This window comes from Ursus arctos, unplaced genomic scaffold, assembly GCF_023065955.2.
Source record: "Ursus arctos isolate Adak ecotype North America unplaced genomic scaffold, UrsArc2.0 scaffold_26, whole genome shotgun sequence".
NCBI classification, from domain to species: domain Eukaryota; kingdom Metazoa; phylum Chordata; class Mammalia; order Carnivora; family Ursidae; genus Ursus; species Ursus arctos.
This window is the reverse complement of record NW_026622941.1, coordinates 17,138,137-17,159,236: the sequence shown is the minus strand read 5'-3', so window position 1 is coordinate 17,159,236 and position 21,100 is coordinate 17,138,137. Positions and strand designations below refer to the sequence as shown.

At 36.9% G+C, this 21,100-nt stretch overlaps 1 protein-coding gene across 2 annotated transcripts in view; it reads right to left on the bottom strand.

Moving 5' to 3' along the window:
* The window catches only part of PIK3C2G (phosphatidylinositol-4-phosphate 3-kinase catalytic subunit type 2 gamma), a 345,203-nt gene that overhangs the window by 78,603 nt on the left and 245,500 nt on the right, over window positions 1–21,100 (bottom strand). For both annotated transcript variants that reach the window (XM_026502333.4, XM_057319037.1), the window contains exons 25-26: window positions 11,758–11,914; window positions 3,714–3,823 (exon numbers count right to left, since the gene is read on the bottom strand). In XM_026502333.4, the coding sequence (XP_026358118.2) occupies window positions 3,714–3,823; window positions 11,758–11,914 (267 nt within the window). The remainder of the gene's footprint in view (window positions 1–3,713; window positions 3,824–11,757; window positions 11,915–21,100) is intronic.

The following is a 21,100-nucleotide window of genomic DNA, read 5'->3' as shown; positions in this document are numbered from 1 at the left end:
ATTATCCCATGGTGGCCCCCCCGGGGTAGCAGTTATAGCAGATCTTAAACCAAACATCCAAAGGACACCTGGTGATGGCACAGAGATAGTACTGGGAAGGGACATCTGTCCTCCATCAAAGCTTGGGATATTCAGGATATGAAGATTATTGCCTGAGAAAACATCTACTTTGTTCAAACTGTAGCCAAACTGGGCTCTAAGGAACCTTGAGAAAACTATGGTCTGAATTATGAAGCAGCCTATCCCAAGAGCCTGCATATGAGAGAGATGGTTTTGAGCACGCAGGGTAGAGTTTAAGACCCCACACTCTGGAGCATACCCCCTGGATACACATTGTGGTTCTGTCTACAGCTGGCTATATCCTTTGGCAAATTACTTAACCTCTCTGGGGTCTCAATGTCTTAATCTAAAAATGTACATTAAAATGATATTATCGGGGCCCCGGGTGGCACAGCGGTTAAGCGTCTGCCTTCGGCTCAGGGCGTGATCCTGGCATTATGGGATCAAGCCCCACATCAGGCTCCTCCGCTCTGAGCCTGCTTCTTCCTCTCCCACTCCCCCTGCTTGTGTTCCCTCTCTCGCTGGCTGTTTCTATCTCTGTCAAATAAATAAACAAAATCTTAAAAAAAAAATTAAAAAAATGATATTATCTCACAGACTTGTTATGATGATTAAACAAGTTACTATATGAAAAGCACTTAGAACAGGGCCTGACACATAAGAAGTACTATGTTAAATGTTAGCCATCGTTACATAACTTTTATAAACTTAATGTTTGATGTTTACATTGCATTTTCTGTTAAACTTCTAAATATATCTTAAGGGGAATAAAACTTGTTTCACATTCATATATTTTTGGAAGTGGAAAAATGGGAATACGTCCCCTATTTTACTCAGGAGAAACTTGTATAACCAACCAGTATATTAAGGTGATATGCTAGACAGCATGTAATTTAGTAATAAATTAAGTATAGCAGGAAATAGTACATGTTCTGTAGAATTATAGAAGAAAAGACTAGTCACTACTAGAATAATCTGAGAAGGTTTCATGGATGAGGTACGAATGGTCCAGCATCTCAAGAGATAGGTAGAACTGAAAGTTAGATCAGACTCTCCCCTCTATTCCAGTAATTTTATGATTCCTTGGAAGCACTTCTGATGCATTAAACAGACAAAAGAAGAATGAATGTATATTGAGAAAGTTATCTACCCAAGAAGAGGACTCATTTGGGAATGATGGAGGTGGGGTGGATAAACCTTGATAATCAAGCCAATTGGATCATAAGGTCCTGAAAAGTAAGAGGTAGGAAATGGCAAGTCAAAGACAATTATTGAACAGAGAAATAATGTGCCCTCATTTAGTTGAATAGATGCTTTTAAGTCTGCAATGGAGAACAAGTTTTTTACAATAAAGCTGTGGAAAGAAGTTTAATTAACAGAACATACTACATAACACCTGGAAGTGAGAAAATTAGCCTGGCAGAGATATGCAGGCAGGATAATGAGGTCTAGCTCACTGCCAGGAGATTAGTGGCTTCAGATCTACTTCCCATATTGGTTCACAATCTCTTGAATAGGAAGAGGAGATAAGTCAAGATAGGCAAGCTCACCCATATCTAAGATTCTTCTCTGTACAGATCTAGATGTGTCAGTTGAAGTCAGGAAATGTGGAGGGATGGAACTCTGGCAGACAAATAAAGCCTATCTATATTTTCCTGTGGCCAGGGCCTGAAAGAGCTTTTCTTCATCCAATATATAGTTTGTTTGTTTGTTTTCCTTTGCTTTAAATGCTAGTAGGGACTATTTGTAAACTATCTAAACAATGACACACAAACATAGGCTTTAGCCTAATCACATGTTTCCGACCTCCACCTTTTCTGGACTTCTCGGTGCTCCTCCTCTGTCTCCCTGCCGGCTTCCACTGACACATCAATTATTGTGCCTGTTGTGTAGCAGCTCACTTTAAAGAAAGGTATCCCACTCAGATCCTAATGGAATAGCCCGAGGGGGCTCTTTTTGGTACCACGTGACCTTAGGATGGAGTTAACTGGACTGGGGGTGAGCAGCTAGAGTGAAAGGCTGCTTCCTGCTGATGAGATCCCAGAGCTGTCTTGAACTCCAAAGGACCTTCCAGGCTCTGGGACAGAAGACCTTCTGCTCTTCTTGAGGCAGGCTGTTAGCCTTTCCCTGAGATTTCTCACACAAATCCCCTGTCCCCATTAGTTGAGGCAACTTGAGAGCTCCTTATCCATAAAACCAGGAACCTGAAACACTTAAGAAAATCTTCAAGCTAGTGTCTTTGGCCACAAACAATTGTCAACTAATATTTGCAGCTTTCTAAGTGGACATAAACAAATGCTTCCTTCAGAGATAACTTTTACTATTAAAGGGCATTTTTCAAGACTCAAAAAACCTACCAGTCTCCACTAAAGAATCTCTAATGGTAGAATTTCAGAAACAAATTAGGTAGCAGGAAGGTATATTTTTGGCAAGGGCTCTGCCTGGGGTTCCTTAATGATACGTTGAAAAACCCTAGACCAGGGGATTCAAGTCCTAGCTGTGGTCCCTAATCCTAGCTCTGTTTCTTACTACTTCTTTACTAGGGAGCAAGACCTTAAATTCTTTGAATCTCACTTTCCTCATTTGCATATTTATTGTCAGAGTAAATAAAGTATAAGGGCACTTCAAGCTCTAGTATTCTATAATTATGCCATATTGCTTCTACTCAGCCACAATAGCAGCCTATCAATTAGACTTCAAAAAACAGAGATTCTTTACAAAATGAAATTCATCAAGTATCCAGGATATTCCAATTAACTCTCATTATTCCATTGTAATAGAGTCCTAACTATACATTCTGGAAGAGGGGGAGAAAAAGTAATAATCGTGTGGGAAAGATTTTATTGTAAATACTGTTTTCCTCAGAAGGACAAAGCATACATCCATTAAAAAGAGTATAATCTGCACTTATAAATTTCTGGTTAAAAGTAACAGAATAATTAAAAAGTAGACTCAAATAAGATTTAGTATTAAGAAGTTACAGGAAAGATCACTGTATTTCTCTACTTAAACTATTTAATATGATAATAATTATGGTTAACATTTTTGAGCACCTAAAATTTGCTAGCAATTATGTTATCCATTCAAATACTGAAGGTCAAAGGAATCTTCTGTTATAAAATGCACCACCCTTTTGACAATGATTTTGAGTCCAATTAATACTCACTGTATTCTGCCCAGACTCTTACTTTGATGTGCATTAGTGTTTTCCCAGACTTGCTTAATAAAAAATAGGTTAAAAATAGAAGATAGTTACCAAATATTCCAATATTTGTATTGCCTTAGAGATGAAAAGTAGTGATTCCGTATCTCATCATAAATCTCTTTTTCTAAATTGTTTTCCTGGACATAGTTCAAGTAGAACAACCAATCTATTTATGTCAGCCTTGCTCTTTTTAGTGACCTCTTATTGAGCAGTGTATTAGATGAAGAGGCTGGGTAGCAAACAATAGTATGTTACAGAAACACCGACTAAGGCCTTCTGCTAGACATTCACGTTGCTCCCTTTGCATCCCCTGGGAAAGAAGACACAGGCTGGTTCTAGAAATGACACCTTTATACCAATGATTCTTCACCCTGAAATCATCTCAAATGTGAAACATGTATCTGCACACATGAGTATATGCACACTCAACATTCACAGCTAATCTTACTTGGTAAAATGACTTGTGGCTTCCAGGTCTGTGTCTTGTGGACGAAGATTATTATACACATATTTCAGGTCTTGGATTCCACCCAGCTCAGGCAATCCTGCATGTAGCATCTTAGCAAAGTAAACAAAACAAAAGCAAAAAAACTCAGAATAAATGTAAATCAAATCTTACTTCGTTAAATTTGGTTAAGCTTACTTGGTTAATTCTACAAATACATATAAACTTAAACTTACATAACAATGCCTTTCAGCTTGTAAACATAATATATTCTTGTTTTTTTAACCTCCTGTGTTTACTAACAGAAGTTATAAAACAGTAATAATGATAAGAACCAATAAAGTTGTCAAAGTGCTTGCAGATTAATAATTTAATTTCATCTTCATCATAAACCAGTGAAGTAAGCATGATAGTATGATCATCCCCACCTTGTCTTTTTGTAGAAGAGGCATACTCAGCACTGGACAGTAGAATAATAGGAGTTCTAGTGTCAGAATTTCTGGACCTACTCTTTAAAATCTGAATAATCATGAATAATATCTCTTAAGCTCTTTGAATCTCCATTTTCTTTTTTAAAGTAGAGATAAGAATACCCAACATGTTCTAGGGCAATCAAAAGGCTAATGAATAAGAAAAGGCTTATACTTACAAATTCTTACACAAAAATTATATCACAATACCCATTTTAAAGAAGAAAAACTTAATCCCCCCAAAAGTGTAAGTGAAGTGTCCAGATCAAATGGCGTGTAAGCACAGAGTATAAAACTCATCTCTCTGGTTCTTAATCTTACATTCTTTCATGACCCTATGACTCATACTCTAAGAACACAATTTTCCCTGGTTAAGTGGTGTTTCCATTTATTAAAGATTATTAAAGCAATGAAGTAAAGATAAAATTATACAAAGTCTCAGATATTTCTTTCTGCCAACATTTGGAAACGTACAGTGTCTATATTGTAATGTAGACTGAAGAGATATTATTGTTTTTGGTTATAGGCAAAAATAAAGAAAAAATTTTTGAGAAAAAGTAGATCTTTCTGAAATAAATTTAAACTTTGAAAAGAAGAAGAAGGAGGAGGAGCATGAGGCGGAGGAGAAGAAGGAGAAGGTGGAGAATGTCAACAGTACCTCTATGACTAAGATGATAAATTATTTCCTGTTCTGGAATAAAGGCTCTCTTACAGTAGTGGGAAGTTAAGAACAATGCTAAAAATAAAGGATAAAGTGAGAATATGGTTAGGAAAGATGGGTGAAGTTGTGATTGACTTGATGAAGTTCAATTGAGAAAAAAATGGATTCGAAACCGTTCACCTTTCCTGCTGTCCCCACCCAGGCAGAGGGAACAGCATATATAGATGTACTGAGGAGAGCAAGATATCTTTCATTAGTTCACAAAAAGAACTCCAGGAGAGCTTTTGGAACATAAGATGTCCTGTAGGTGGGTGACAAGAGATGGGGCTAAAGAGATAAGTAGGGTTAAGATCTTTTAGCAATATAAAAGTTTTGTGCTTTATCCTAAAGGCAAGACAGCTCTTTTAGTGTGTTTAAATGGGCATGAAAAGAATTGAATTGTGTTTTAAAAAGATCATGGTCGTTATTTATGGAAAGTGGACTGAAGTGAAGCCAAATAAAAGACTAAACTAGGATAATGTTTAGGAATAAAGAAAAAGATTATTTATGGGATTTTAAAGATATTTAGGAAGTAGAGCTGGATGATTAATTGGATGGAGTTGGAGGGCTGGTGGAATCTCTGTTTAAAATCCAAGCTAGATGATGGTACTCTCTTCATCAAAAGCAAAGAAACTTCTAGGTTCTCAGGTGTTTATATATCAAAGTCCAAAATCCTGATCCTGGTCATAATGTCTTTGTAATCTAACTGTGATCTGTCGCTTCATCTATCGCTATATAGGTCTTCCTTTGTACCACAGACTAGGTACATTTGATTACCTCTATTTCCAACACAGGTCACGTGCATGCTTTTCGAGCCTCCACACACATATTTTTCTCTCAGCCAAGATTCCTTTCCTCTCCCTCCTTATCTATTGAAATTCCTTCTGAAAGCATAGCTTAAGTGTGTCTTTCTTCTTGAAGCACCACAGATTTTCTTGATAAGATTTAATTACTGCTTGCTTTGTACAGCAATCCAATCTTGGTCACACCTCTTTCAAGTACGATGTTTTGTTCACATATATGTTAATCACATTCAATTTGAAGTCCTTTGAGGACAAGAACTGATCGTTATTTGACGTTAAATTGTTTATATTGCCAAGCATGCTGCCTTGCAAAAAGAACTTAATGAATGTCTGTGAAATAATGTGTGCATGCATGCATGCATGAATGCGTGAATGAATGAATGAATGAATGAAAAAAATTTCTGACCTGGTAAAAAAAGTCTAGAAGTAGCAAGTTGAACCCTGACTATTAAACTTAAAATCAACCATAGAGAGGTATATTCCCAGCAGCAACTAAAGTCTAGATTAGGCTTTGTATTTTCAGTTTTGTACTTAGAGTTCTAGAGATGTATGTGTACTTATTGTGGAAGTTTCCCCTTTATCAGACTATGATTGCCCATTTGCTAAGAAGAGTCTTCTTCCCTAGATCTGAATTGCTTTCTGGTTTCTCTGGACATTCAGAATTCATACCTCCCTGCTTAGAACTCTGTCAAACATTTGCTTGATAAGTACACCCTATACATACTCCTTCTACTCCTCCTACCCCCATTATACAACAACTGCCAAGTGCAGATGGCTTCAGAGGAGATGAACCCAGCTCTCTCCTTGTTATGTGGTTGATTAAAGGTAACTAGTGCAAACTTTGCCCTTGTTGAGAGAGGAGACTTTGAGTATTGTGACCCTGCCATCGGAGTAAGGATGACCTCACACCGGCATCCGCTTAGTCACGTCTGTCCTCTGACTCACAGAGATGTGGTTCAAGTACCTCTTAGCCTAGATTACATGGGTAATAACTTTAATTGGGGCAATAGGAAAGGGAAAGGGTGGCTAGGCTAGTATAGGTAATGAACAGATACAGGTGATAAACTGATAAGTTCCTATTTAAAGGACAGGACACTTTTATTTTTTTTTTCCTTTTTTTTTTTTTTAAATGATTTTTTATTATATTATGTTAGTCACCATACAGTACATCCCCGGTTTCCGATGTAAGGCTCGATGATTCATTAGTTGTGTATAACACCCAGTGCACCATGCAATACGTGCCCTCCTTACTACCCATCACCGGTCTATCCCATTCCCCCACCCCCCTCCCCTCTGAAGTCCTCAGTTTGTTTCTCATAGTCCATAGTCTCTCATGTTTCATTCCCCCTTCTGATTACCCCCCCTTTCTTTATCCCTTTCTTCCCCTACCGATCATCCTAGTTCTTATGTTCCATAGATGAGAGAAATCATATGATAGTTGTCTTTCTCTGCTTGACTTATTTCACTTAGCATTATCTCCTCCAGTGCTGTCCATGTTGTAGCAAATGTTGAGAACTCGTTCTTTCTGATAGCTGAGTAATATTCCATTGTATATATGGACCACAACTTCTTAATCCAGTCATCTGTTGAAGGGCATCTCGGCTCCTTCCACAATTTAGCTATTGTGGACATTGCTGCTATGAACATTGGGGTGCATATGGCCCTTCTCTTCACTACGTCTGTATCTTTGGGGTAAATACCCAGTAGTGCAATGGCTGGATCATAGGGTAGCTCAATTTTTAACTTTTTAAGGGACCTCCACACGGTTTTCCAGAGTGGCTGTACCAACTTGCATTCCCACCAACAATGTAGGAGGGATCCCCTTTCTCCACATCCTCTCCAACAATTGTTGTTTCTTGCCTTGTCAATTTTTGCCATTCTAACTGGTGTAAGGTGGTATCTCAGTGTGGTTTTGATTTGAATTTCCTTGATGGCTAATGATTTTGAACATTTTTTCATGTGTCTGTTAGCCATTTGTATGTCTTCATTGGAAAAGTGTCTGTTCATATCTTCTGCCCATTTTTTGATTTGTTTATTTGTTTCTCGTGTATTGAGTTTGAGAAGTTCTTTGTAGATCTTGGATACCAGTCCTTTATCTGTAGTGTCATTTGCAAATATATTCTCCCATTCCGTGGGCTGCCTCTTAGTTTTTCTGACTGTTTCCTTGGATGTGCAGAAACTTTTAATCTTGATGAAGTCCCATAAATTCATTTTATCTTTTGTTTCTCTTGCCTTTGGGGATGTGTCATGAAAAAGGTTGCTTTGGCCGATGTCGTAGAGGTTGTTGCCTATGTTCTCCTCTAGAATTTTGATGGATTCCTGTCTCACATCGAGGTCTTTCATCCATTTGGAGTTTATTTTTGTGTATGGTGTGAGATAGTGGTCAAGTTTCATTCTCTTGCATGTAGCTGTCCAATTTTCCCAGCACCATTTATTGAAGAGACTGTCTTTTTCCCACCGGATGTTTTTTCCTGCTTTATCAAATATTAGTTGCCCAAAGAGCCGAGGAGGACAGGACACTTTTAAATTTTCAACTTTTATTCTCCTCTTACTAAGTCCAAAGCTATTTTGATAGTTATGCTTAGGGAAGCAGACACTCTTTGCCACCACATAGAGCAGTTAGAGAGATTTCTTCTGGGAAATATCTGATATAATAATGGGTGTGATAAACATTTTAAACTGGGTGAATGGTCCCTGTGTTCTTTGGGAGTCTTCCATAATAGCTGATATTGATTTTTTAATGAGAGAAAAGCTGATGAAATACAGGCTTTTATGTTAGTGAATTCAGCCAGCAACACTCTTGGGTCTCCTACAGATGTTTTGCTTTTAAGCAAGATGGGTATTTCATGAATTATTTTTTCCCTGCTTCTCCCAGGAGTAAATAAAAAGAACTGTGGATATCTGGAAATATGCTGCTCTCAACAAGGGATGAACCATTAACTCCATAGTAGACTCACAAAACACTTGTGACTCATAATCCTGGATACTGACCATTCACAGAAGATAGAATTTATGACCCATGTCAATCATTTCTCAAGTCGGAACTGGGTCATGGAGTAGTAGATTAAGTTCTTTTAAAAGAAGTTAATACAACAAGAGTCAGTTTGAAAGAATTGAGGAAAATATTGATTATCCACATGGGCAGAAAATAATTTTTCACAAATTTAAATTCAGTTTTTATTTTATGGGAAGCTATGCCAGAGAAAATGTGGTCCTGAAACCTTTACTGATGCTTTGGTTATCTACAGAATCCCATAAGAAAGAAACCTCAAAAGCAGAGACTGGAGAGGTAAATGACCAGAAACAGAGGGAATAACATATGTAACATATGTTTCATATGTATTTACTCATTGGTCTAATTGGTCCACATTGCTTCTGGTCTGTTTCAATTTTTGTGAGAGTCTAAATCTAAGATTACTTGCTTAATCTGAATTAGTGCTCTTTACTGCCAAAATTTCCTCCTTAGCCTGGAAGTTAAGACTTGAATAATTAGAACACAGGGAGGATTTTTTGGGTATACTATGCAGAAACCTTCAACATTTGATTTTTTTTTTTTTAAAGGCCTAAGCTCTTTTTTTTTTTTTTAAGATTTTATTTATTTATTTGACAGAGAAAGAGACAGCCAGCGAGAGAGGGAACACAGGCAGGGGGAGTGGGAAAGGGAGAAGCAGGCTCCCAGTGGAGGAGCCTGATGCGGGGCTCGATCCCAGAACGCCGGGATCACGCCCTGAGCTGAAGGCAGACGCTTGACGACTGCGCCACCCAGGCGCCCCTCAACATTTGATTTTAATATTATTTTATGAAAAATTACTTCAGGTACTTGATTAAAACACCATCTACTTCTTTTAAATGAAATAACATTATATAAACTCTTTACGTTATAGGTTTTTTGTTTTTTTTGTTTGTTTGTTTTTTAGAGACAGAGTGTGCATGTATGTGAGTGGGGAGGAGCAGAGGGAGAGGGACAAAGAATCTTAAGCAGGCTTCCTGCTCAGCGTGGAGCCCACATGGGGCTTGATCTCATGAACCTGAGATCAAGACCTGAGCTGATACCAAGAGTTAGATACTTACCTGACTGAGCCAGCCAGGTGCCCCTAAACTCTTTACTTTAATAATTATTTTATGTATTATGAAATATGTGCTGAAAGTTTTCTTTTTAGGTATGTAGAAAAGTTTATTAAACAAGAGAAAAAAAGCCCACCAATAGCTTTTTCAATCAATTTTTTCAAATGGCTATCCGTTTAGTTAATATGCTCACTTTTGTTATCCAGCATAATTTTAGTGTCACCTGAGAAACAGTATAATCTGTATTTGTGTTTTTCTACTTTGGGTTTATTTTTAAAATGTCTGTGGCTGGTTCAAGTGGTTGTTAGAGTATGGTAGTTACTCCTTGTATGCAGTAATTTATAATATTATAGACACTTAAAAATGCTAGACACCTCATTTATTATATACATGAATTTTATCTTCCTTACCATATTGAAAATTTTAAGGCTGCCTACGTCTCATATGTTAATGTATCCTCACAGTTTCTGGCATACAGTAAGCACTCATGAACTCATGGATTCATGATTCAGAGCCTGTTAGAGCCCCAAAGAATATTAGAATGATACTACCTAAATATTTATATGTAAGTGGAGTCAAGGTCACAGAGTTAGTCCTTGTAATGTTTCCTTTGTGGTATGAACGCAGATTATGAGCCATAAGCCATCTCATAATTGCAATATGGGCTAATAGAATTGGGACAGAGAATGCAAATCTTCCAATAGGAATCATTGCCTCTTTTTGGAATAGCCAGCTTGAAAATTCTGCTCTGCCGGGAGTCTGTTTTCCCTCTCCCTCTGCCACTCCTCTGCATATGATCTCTCACTCACTCTCTCTCTCTGTCTGTGTCAAATAAATAAATAAAATTGTTCATAAAATTAATTAATTAATTAATTAATTAAACCCTACAACATGACAGGCACTGTGCTAGGTGCTTTATATTAAATATCTAATAGGGTTATTATGAAACATATATCAATCAATACACATAAAACAGTATAATGTTCATGCAAAACATTCACTATTAGGTCATTTATTCATCAATCCTACAAGGTAGATGCTATTATTTTCACTTGATAGATGAGAAGCATCATCTTATTGGAGTTAAGTAAGAAGTCTGTGCCCTTAACACAGTTTGAAAGAATTGAGGGAATTATTGTAATCTGAAGGTTCTAAATCAGCTATTTTTTATGCCCTTAACACAGTTTGAAAGAATTGAGGGAATTATTGTAATCTGAAAGTTCTAAATCAGCTATTTTTTATGTAATCATTTTATGATTGCATTGACTTCAAACACCATACTGATTTACCAAAGGTGTGTCTCTCTCTTACATTTTGCTGCAATTACTAGTGTGTATGTATGTGCCCAAAGGAATCACCCCATCCTTCTCCCAAAAGATATTTCTATTAGATTCCTCTCCTCTCACCCTGTATATCTAGTCCCCATCTCTTTAACATTGGACAGTGGAATGAAACTTAAATTTTCCACAGTAAGTCAACAGAGAGCATATAGGAGCATGGCTCAGAAGACCCAATATATACCATTAAATGTACTACTCTCTGGTTGAGTTGCTAGGAAGCTGTCTTTGACCCCCAGTTTCTTAATCTGGAAAAAGGCAGAGATGGGAGGGAAGCCAGGAAAAATCCTTGCCTGGTCTCCATCATTGGATTGCTATAATGTGTAAATGAGAGAGTATTTTTTAAAGTACTTTTAAAAAATCCTTGAATACAATACAACTGATACAATATTCTAAATTACTGTCCTTAATCTTTAATCAAAATATACTGAGATAACCCCTGAATACATCAATGTTATTGTGAATAGAAATGTTTGAGACAATAACTGTGAATTAACAGAATGAATTATTAAGAAATGTGTTTATAAGTTATACAATGGTACTTTTAGTTTGTTCATTCCTTTCTGGTTTGAATAGCTCTTTGGGGAATGCCAAGCCATTAGCAAAAATAGACTACTGAAAGAGAGACATAAATGAAGCTTATTATTTTTGTTGTTTCCCCAAGGGACTTACCATTTCTAACAGGTTCAACAGCAGTCGACTGTGCCTTCTGACAATATTGTAAGCTTGACAGCAAAGCTCCACAAAATCTTGGAAATGCTGTGGGTTTTTCCCACCCTCAGTAATAAAGTACTCCATCTCTGAAGTAAAAATAAAAGGCGCTCGGTCCCTACAAACCAAAAACAACAGCAGTCATAAGCAGGAGGAGAAATGGGGTATAGAGCTCAATTAGGCATTTACAGCAACTTATTTTCATTTGAATTTTTTATGTTATTTTCTTTCTACCCTAAAGAATGGAACCACCTCCTTTATGGGATAGCTGGAGAAACTTGCTAATTTTAGGGTTTGAATAGCCTAGGTAGGCTGCAACAGAGAAAGAAGAACAAGTTATTTTACATAGATTTATGTGGTCTCAAATATTTAATTCCAAGTTATATTTGATGGAAATATTATCCATTAAAAATTAATCTAAGGCCAGTTAATAACAAAGATAATTTTACAGAAACTATATTGCTAAATTGCTGCTAAATTTTAAAAGAATAGAACAGACCATGTATTTGGCCTCATGTTGTTGTTGTTTTAAGTTTTCTTTTTTTCTTTTCTTTTTTTTTCTTAGAAGATATTGACTCTTTAGGGAAAAAGTTTCAGGTAATAGCTAAGATATGTAATGACAAATTCTTTAGAAAGTAATCTATGAAAAAAAGTTAAATTCACTGTCATATGCTTTGTAAGGAAAAAAAGGAGGGCTGTATTCCATTTCACACTAGTCACAATAATAAAGATAATGATCAGAAAGAAGGAAATATGAGCAAACCAATATGAGTTGGTAGGTTAATAATATTGCCTCCCATAGTCCCAAAATTGAAGAAATAGGTAAACAAAGGACGAGAGAAATGATCCTGTTTTCTCTATTTTTGTCATTTTTTCCCTCATGTTCTTTGAGAGATGAAGAGACCCAAGATGAAGCAATAGTATTTCTAAGAGATTAGCAGAGGAAGTATTGGAAACACTTCTCTGTGATGTGAAAAACAATAATGAGACAAACGGTGCAGATACTGATTTAGCTTAAGGTCCTCTAGAAATACTTGAGATGGGAATAAAATTTTGGATAAACATTGCTTCTAAAAGTAAAGACTTTTGAATGAATTGAAATAAAACATATTTTAAAATTTGAGCCTAGCAGCCTAAATATAATTAAGGTTAGTCTAAGCAATAATTGAAAAAAGTCATGGACTATTGAGAAAGCTTTTTTTTTTTTTAAATAAAGAATGATTATGTTCTGTATTGTTGTATGCTTAGCATTTGAATAAAAATATAACATAATGGAAAATCTTGCTAATCTGACTTAGACCTCTAAGAAGTGTAGATATTCAAATCAGAATGCTGCAACTCAGGCATTTTGTAGCTGAGTTGGATCAGTAGATTCTGACTACAGACAAATATTTTAAAGAAAATAAATAATCTACCTCTGTCTGGTTTTGATTATTTTATTTTATTTTATTTATTTATTTTAGTGATCCATGCTACCATTGACTGTCTGGAGGGGAGGCTATTGTAACAATATCTTAACTTTGTATTCATTCAGTCATTCATTCATTCATTCAACAAAGTTTATTGAGCACCTAGATACTGAGGAATGTGTCTTAAGAATCAAGTCCAAATTTTAAAATGTTTGCCTCTAATCCTTTTGATTTATCCAATCTATATGCTATGAATTTACTTTACAGTCCTGTATTTTAGACAAGTTGGAAGCAGAGCTATTGAAAATAGGAGATATACCATGGGTTCTAATCCTGGACCTGCTGTATCTCAATTTTCCCAATCTCTGAGGTCAGTAAGTAATACCTAGCTCTTAGAATTGCTGTGAAGATTACTAAAAAAAATGCACACAAACACCTGACACATAGAGAGGGCGACACACTTGTGAATTGCTATGATTAGAAGCTCTATGCAGAGGGCACAGACTGCAGGCCCTTCTCAGCCAGGTTTTTAATCGTGTTCTCGCGCTTACTACTTCTGTAATTCTGGACAAGTGACTTGTCCTCTCCATGCCTTAATTTCCTCCTCTGTAAAATGGAGACAAGGGCACTTGACTCTTGGGACTTCTGAGAGGATTAAGTGGGTTAAAGCATATAAAAATGTTAGAACATAGTCTGGCACATAGCACTCAACAAATGTTAAATACTATTATTAGTTCTCAAACTAATAACAAATAAATGGGTTCTCAGAGCTGAATCTTGTCATAACTAAATCTCCCACTCTCTTCAAAAAGGCTGCCAGGAAGTTTCCATCCTTCTTTCAAGGTTTCTTTTACTCCCAGCAACTCTATGTAACTTCTTTGTCTGCATAAATCCTTAAGTGGACCTTCGAATTTGGTAGCACTTTTTCTATATCACTCATACGTGTAGTCATCACTGTCGCTAACATTTTAGTAGACTTAGCAATATCCCAGACTTCCATGACTAGAAAAAAAATATTTTTATGTATAAAATTTTTCCAATTTTTTCCTACTCTTTATACTATATTTACTATATTGAATGGAACTTTTGAAATAATTTTAAGAGAGTTTTAAATTGTACAACTTCCTGAAATTTTCTTTTCTAATGTGATAGAGATCCTTTTTTCTTCCATATGCTTGACCAAATGGATTTCCCTTGGAAAGGTGTTGTAATTATGCTCAAGTTCATGTGATAACACATTTCCTCCTTCCACGGTAACCACTATTATAAATCAGATGAAGAAACACCATAGCAGAAAGTCAAATACACAAAAGAAACATATCTAAGTTAGAGAAAACATAAACTAAAAATAATATTGAAGGACCCAATCTTAGCTGTGCTTAAATATTATCATAATCTTAATTTTCAGTGGGTCCAACAAAATAAAATGCTACATTTTTTCTATATGACTTGCATGACTCACTTCTGACCGATTTTTAAAATGACCTAGATTAAAATTTTTCTGTAAGTGGAAAGAAGATGAACATGTGAAAAAGACTCCTATCCCATCCCTACAAGCTGTAAGAGTCGTAGCTGGGACGTGCTTTATCAGTTCGCTCAAATGCGAACCGAATCCGAGGTCGCAGAATTAATGTATTGGAGACTATGTCTGAAGTTTATAAATCTAAGATATAAATTAGTTGTGGCAAGAGAGAAGACTGGAAACTATTTGATCTCTAAGAGTCCATACTGTTACTGCACTCTAATTCATATGCTGAAAATCTCTCACTTATAGCTGGACAAATTTACCAGAAATTTCTTGTTGTGACTATCCTACTGTTTTTATTTCCAGATTAGTGGTTTTACCATTATTTGCCTAAGCTCTACCTGTTCTTGCTTCTGTACCTCTTACCTGTATTGTTTCCTGCTTCTGGCCATGCTTCTTTCTCTCGCTCTCTGTCTTTCACCCAATGCCCTAATTTTTTCCTAGTAAGTTTTCTCTAATTTACCTATCCCTTGCCAATTTCTCTCCTACTTTGCTTTATCTTTTAACTTAGCCCTATAGCTAATATATTTCATTCTTTATAGTCTCTAGTTGTCTTATGACTTTTCCCCCCAAATGACCTGTGTGATTTTGAAGGGGGAGAGACACTATTTTATCTTTCCTTTATCTACGCTTAATGTCTCAAACAATATTTTGAAGCCATTCTGCAATGGATGCAACAGTAAATACACGTAGTTCACACAGTTAAAAAGTTGGATAATTTAACATTTATGTGGGAAGGCTGTGTGAACAATCTTATTTGTTAAAAATCTGAGTGCCCTCAGTTCTTGGTCACGCTGTTTTGAAGAATGAAGAGGTAGACCACAGGAAGTGTGGAGGCAGCAAAGCAAAGTTTATTGAGCCATAGTTGCTGAGTGATAGTACATTTTGTTGTCAAAGTTAATCTTTTTATTAACTTATAACCAGTCTTTCTCTGAAAGTATTATTCTGTAAAAATGCTGAGAACACTTTCTAGATTTCTGTATAAGTGGGAAGTGAGTAGTACTTTAAAAATGCATATATACTTGAGAAATTTAAGGATATTTCTATTACAAAAAGTACTATTTATTAAGGAGACAAATATATTCATTTGATATGGGAAATAGCAAGACAATCAATAATCTGCTGTTTGTTATTACTTATGCATAAGCTTCCCCTTTAACCATTCTGTAAAAGTAATCTCCTTGTACAAAGTCACTAGAATACTAAGATCATCATCACTAAAAATTTCCACATTGCCATTGCACTGAGGGTGCATAAGTTTTCAGGATATGTCTCTCCATTAGGTGACTTTAATCTAGCTAGGGAGGCATGCACCGAAAATGTTAGAGTACTATAGTTATCAACAAATATTTATTGAGCATCTACAATAGATATGTGTAAGGCTTATAGATGAGGTTAAAGATTTTAAAAATAAATATCCTAAAAGCAATAAAAATGTACTGATAAAAATAACAACAGTGTTTTGAAAAGTTCCCTCCAGCTGTAACATGGTGAAGAATTTGGAAAAGGGAAGGTGTATGTGAGTAAATCAGACAAGAGACTTTTGCAGAAGATTTTAATTAGATATGAGCATAGCTCAGATTAGGATTGTGGCATGCAGATACAGAGAAGCGGGAAGACAAAAAATATTTTGACTCAAAAACCAAGAGGACTTCATATGGTTCAAAATGAAAAGAGGACTTCATATGGTTCACTCTTCTCAAAAGGAGAAGAGTGTTAGGAACACCTTTAAATTTTTGGCTTGTGTGTCAGGAAGACTATAGTGCAACATTCAGAGTGGGTTCAGCTTTGAACAAGTTACCTTTGAGGTGTCTTTGAGACATAAAGGAGCAGATAACAATGAGGTATTGTGATACTTATTTCCAGACCATAAAGAAAAAATCTAGCCTGGAGGTAAAACTTTGTGAGTCAGATTTCTACTTTGACTACCTAAGGACCTCAGGACTCAAGAAACAACATGGTGGTGAAGTCTCAGGTTGTTGTTTTTGGCACATATATTCCAAACATAGAGCTCAAGAAGATGGCGATCTGTATTCCAAACATAGAGCTCAAGAAGATGGCAATCTGGAAATGCCAGTGGGTGCAGACAAAAAAATTGCCAAAAAAGGCCTGTACTTTCTAGCCAAAGGCCCAGGAAAGTGGTAGCCTAACGAGACAGAAAATGTTTAGGCAATAACGACTCTACTCCAGCCAAATATTGCAGGAGGTAAAAAAATGTAATTCTACTACCCCACCACACCAGTGAAGTCTCCAGAGGGATCCTAAAATTCCATTCTCACCGAGTTGTAATGAGGGTCCTCAGTCCCCTGTCTATGTGGTATCAGAGACAGTTGAGTAAGGAACTGGTACTGGTGGAGGTGTTAAGGATTTCTTTTTCTGAGTGCCCTCAGTTCTTGGTCACGCTATTCTGAAGAATGAAGAGGTAGACCACAGGAAGTGTGGAGGCAGCAAAGCAAAGTTTATTGAGCCATAGTTACTGAGTGATAGTACAAAGCTCCCCAAGAGGGAGGGCACCCGTGAGGATTGCCACTGGAGTTTCTAAGTCTAGGGGTTTTTAATGGGCTGGTTGGCAGATTGTTTTACTCTGATTAACCCTCCATGCGCCTGTCATTCAATCAGGTTTTTGTTATCTACCTATCATGTGGGAAGGGGTGGAGGGTTCCTTCTGGGGTGATGTAAAATCCTTTTAAGGGTGGTTTCCTCTTCAGGCAGGAGCCCCTTGTCCCTGCCTGCCTTTTTCCCGACTATCCTGCAGTAGAGGGGTAGACACAGAGATCATTTGAATAGGATAAATAACAGCAATAAACTCATGCAAATATGTCTAACTGATTTTTGGTGAAGGTGCAAAAGCAATCCAATGGAGAAAGAAAAATCAGATGATACTGGAGCAACTGGACATTCTTAGGCAAAAAGAGACTGAAACTTCATACCTAATATAAAAGTTAATTTAAAACGGATTACAGACTTAAATATAAAATGTAAAACTACAAAACTTTTAGAAAAAAAAATGTAGAAGAAAATCTTTGGGATCTAAGGCTATGGAGAGAGTTTTTAAGAGAATAAAAAGACACGTTATAGACTGGGAGACAATTTTGCAGACCACGTAGCCAGCAGAAGAGTAATACCTATAATCTATAAAGAAGTCTCAAAATTTAACTGTAAAAGAAAATCAAACAATACAATTAGAAAATCAGCAAAAGACATGAAGAGACAACAGAGGAGGATATGCAGATGGTAAATTAGCACATGAAAGATGTTCAACATCAGCTATTAGGGGAATACAAATTAAAACCACAATGAGATTTCACAACATACCTATCAGAATGGCTAAAATAAAAAGTGAATGATAATACCAAATGCTGGCAAGGATATGGAGAAACTGGATCACTCAGACATTGATGGTGGAAATGTAAAATGCTCTAGCTACTCGGGAAGACCACTTGGTAGTTTCTTAAACAACAACAACAACAACATGCAACTGATGTACAAAAGAAAGAATTCTTGAGATGTCTTCAGTGCAAAAAAGATGGTGTTAGTAAAGCACAGGGACAGGACCTGTGGGCAGAAAGGGCTGCCCTGCGGTCATGAGGAATGGCTGATCATACTTTTCAAGTTGGGAGGAGGGTTAGGGATAGCGTAAGTCTCTAAGGAATTTTGGAAGCAAGGTTCCAGGACCTTGAGGGGGGTTGGTTATGGTAGGAAAAGGTTATTTATTAGTGTCTAGTAAGACCCTAGTCATGAGGCCCTTCAGATGTATATCAGTGGGCCATATGCTGGGGGGATGATGCCAACATATATCTTGGGGGGTAGAGATAAAGGCCGTTTCCAAAGGAATTTTTATATGTTAAAGCAGACTTACAGGATCCTGGAGGATCGGAATAATGTTAAGCCAAGACTTCGTTTTGCCCTAAGCAAAGTATTAACATCAAGGCAGCTGAGTTTCTAGAGGAATGTCACTCTGCCTGTTTCAAGGACTTGTCAATGGGCTGTAAGTAGTATGGAAATTTATTTTTCTTTTGCCTTTGTTTCCCACATCACAACTACTATACAACCCAGCAATTATACTTTTGGAAATTTGTTTCAGAGAAATGAAAATTTATATTCACATAGAAGCCTGCACATGACTGTTCATAGTAGCATTATATTTTTAAAAGAGTTTATTTATTTGAAGAGAGAGAGAGCATGAGTAGGGGGGAGGGGAGCAGAGGGAGAGGGAGAGAGAGAAGCAGATGCCCCACTTAAGCGGGGAGCCCTACGTGAGGCTCGATTCCAGGACCCTGAGATCATGACCTGAGCTGGACAGACGCTTAACTGACTGAGCCACCCAGTTGCCCCCATAGCAGCTTTATTTGTAACACCTAGAAACTGGAAATAATCCAGGTATCCTTCCATCAGTGAATAATTAAACTGTGGTTTATCCATACTATAGACTATTATTTGTCAATAATAGGAACAAACTATTGATACACAGAACGGCTTGGGTGACTCTCCAGAGAATTATGCTGTGTGAAAAAGCCAATCCCAAAAGGTTACATATCATATGATTACATTTACATAATATTCTTGAAAAGACAAAATTATAGAAATGGAGAACGAATTAGTGATTGCCAGGAGATAAGAATGGAAGGGGACAAGGGTGAGAGGAAAGTGGAGATGATCATAAAAAGGCAACAAAGAATACTAGGGGCTTTGAAACTCTTCTGCATCTAGACCAAATCAATATCAATATCCTGGTTATGATATTATACTATGATTTTATAAGATGTTACTGTTATGGGGAATGGCAAAGGGTACATGGGATTTCTTTGTATTATTTCTTACAACTGTATGTGAATCTACAATTATCTCAAAATAAAATGTTTAATTAAAATTTGTATGCATCATCTAGATACTGATATTGATAGAAGCCTTAGGTGTGGTTGATGCCAGTTTGGTGGAGACTGCACCAAAAGACTTAAAATAAGAGGGATAAGATGAGTCTTGTGGGGGGGGGGGGGAGATGGCAGAGGAGTAGGGGACCCTTTTTTCAGCTGGTCCCCTGAATCGAGCCTGATATCTACCAGATCATCAAAAGAAAGCTGGGGTAGAAATTCTCATATCAGACAGATTAGATTTTAAACTAAAGACTATAGTTAGAGATACAGAAGGACACTATATTATTCTTAAAGGATGTATCTAACCAGTGGATATGACAATCATAAATATCTATGCCGTCAACAGGGGAACAGCTAGATACACAAGCCAACTCTTAACCAGAATAAAGAGACATATAGATAATAATACGTTAATAGTAGGGGACCTCAACACTCCGCTCTCAGCAATAGACAGATCACCTAAGCAGAAAATCAACAAAGAAACATGAGCTTTGAATGACATACTGGACCAGATGGACCTCATATATATTTACAGAATACTACACCCCAGAACAACAGAATACTCATTCTTTTCAAATGCACATGGAACTTTCTCCAGAATAGACCATATACTGGGTCACGAAACAGGTCTCAACTGATACCAAAAGACTGAGATTATTCCCTACATATTCTCAGAGCACAATGCTTTGAAACTGGAACTCAATCACAAGGAAAAATTTGGAAGAAGCTCAAACACTTGGAAACTAAGAACCACCCTGCTCAAGAATGATTGGGTAAACCAGGAAATTAAAAATCAGATTAAGCAATTTTTGGAGATCAACGAGAATGAAAACACATTGGTCCAAAACCTATGGGACACTACAAAGGCAGTCCTAAGGGGAAAATACATAGCCATCCAAGCCTCACTCAAAAGAATAGAAAAATCTAAAATGCAGTTTTTATATTCTCACCTCAAGAAGCTGGAGCTGGAGCAGAAGAACAGAAGAACAGAAAAACAGACCTAACCCACACACGAGAAGGCAGTTGATCAAAATTAGAGCAGCGATCAATGAATTAGAAACCAGGAGCACAGTAGAGCAGATCAACAAAACTAGAAGCTGGTTCTTTGAAAGAATATATAAGATCGATAAGCCACTGGCCAGACTTATTCAAAAGAATAGAGAAAGGAGCCAAATTAATAAAATTATGAATAAAAGTGGAGAGATCACGACCAACACCAATGAAATAGGAAGGATCATTAGAAACTTTTATCAACAGCTTTATGCCAATAAATTAAACAACCAGGAAGAAATGGATGCCTTCCTGGAAACCTATAAACTACCAAGTCTGAAACAGGAAGAAATTGATTATTTAAATAGACCGATTAATTATGAAGAGATTGAAGCAGTGATCAAAAACCTCCCCAAAGGGGCGCCTGGGTGGCGCAGTGGTTGGGCGTCCGCCTTCGGCTCAGGGTGTGATCCCGGCGTTCTGGGTTCGAGCCCCACGTCAGGCTC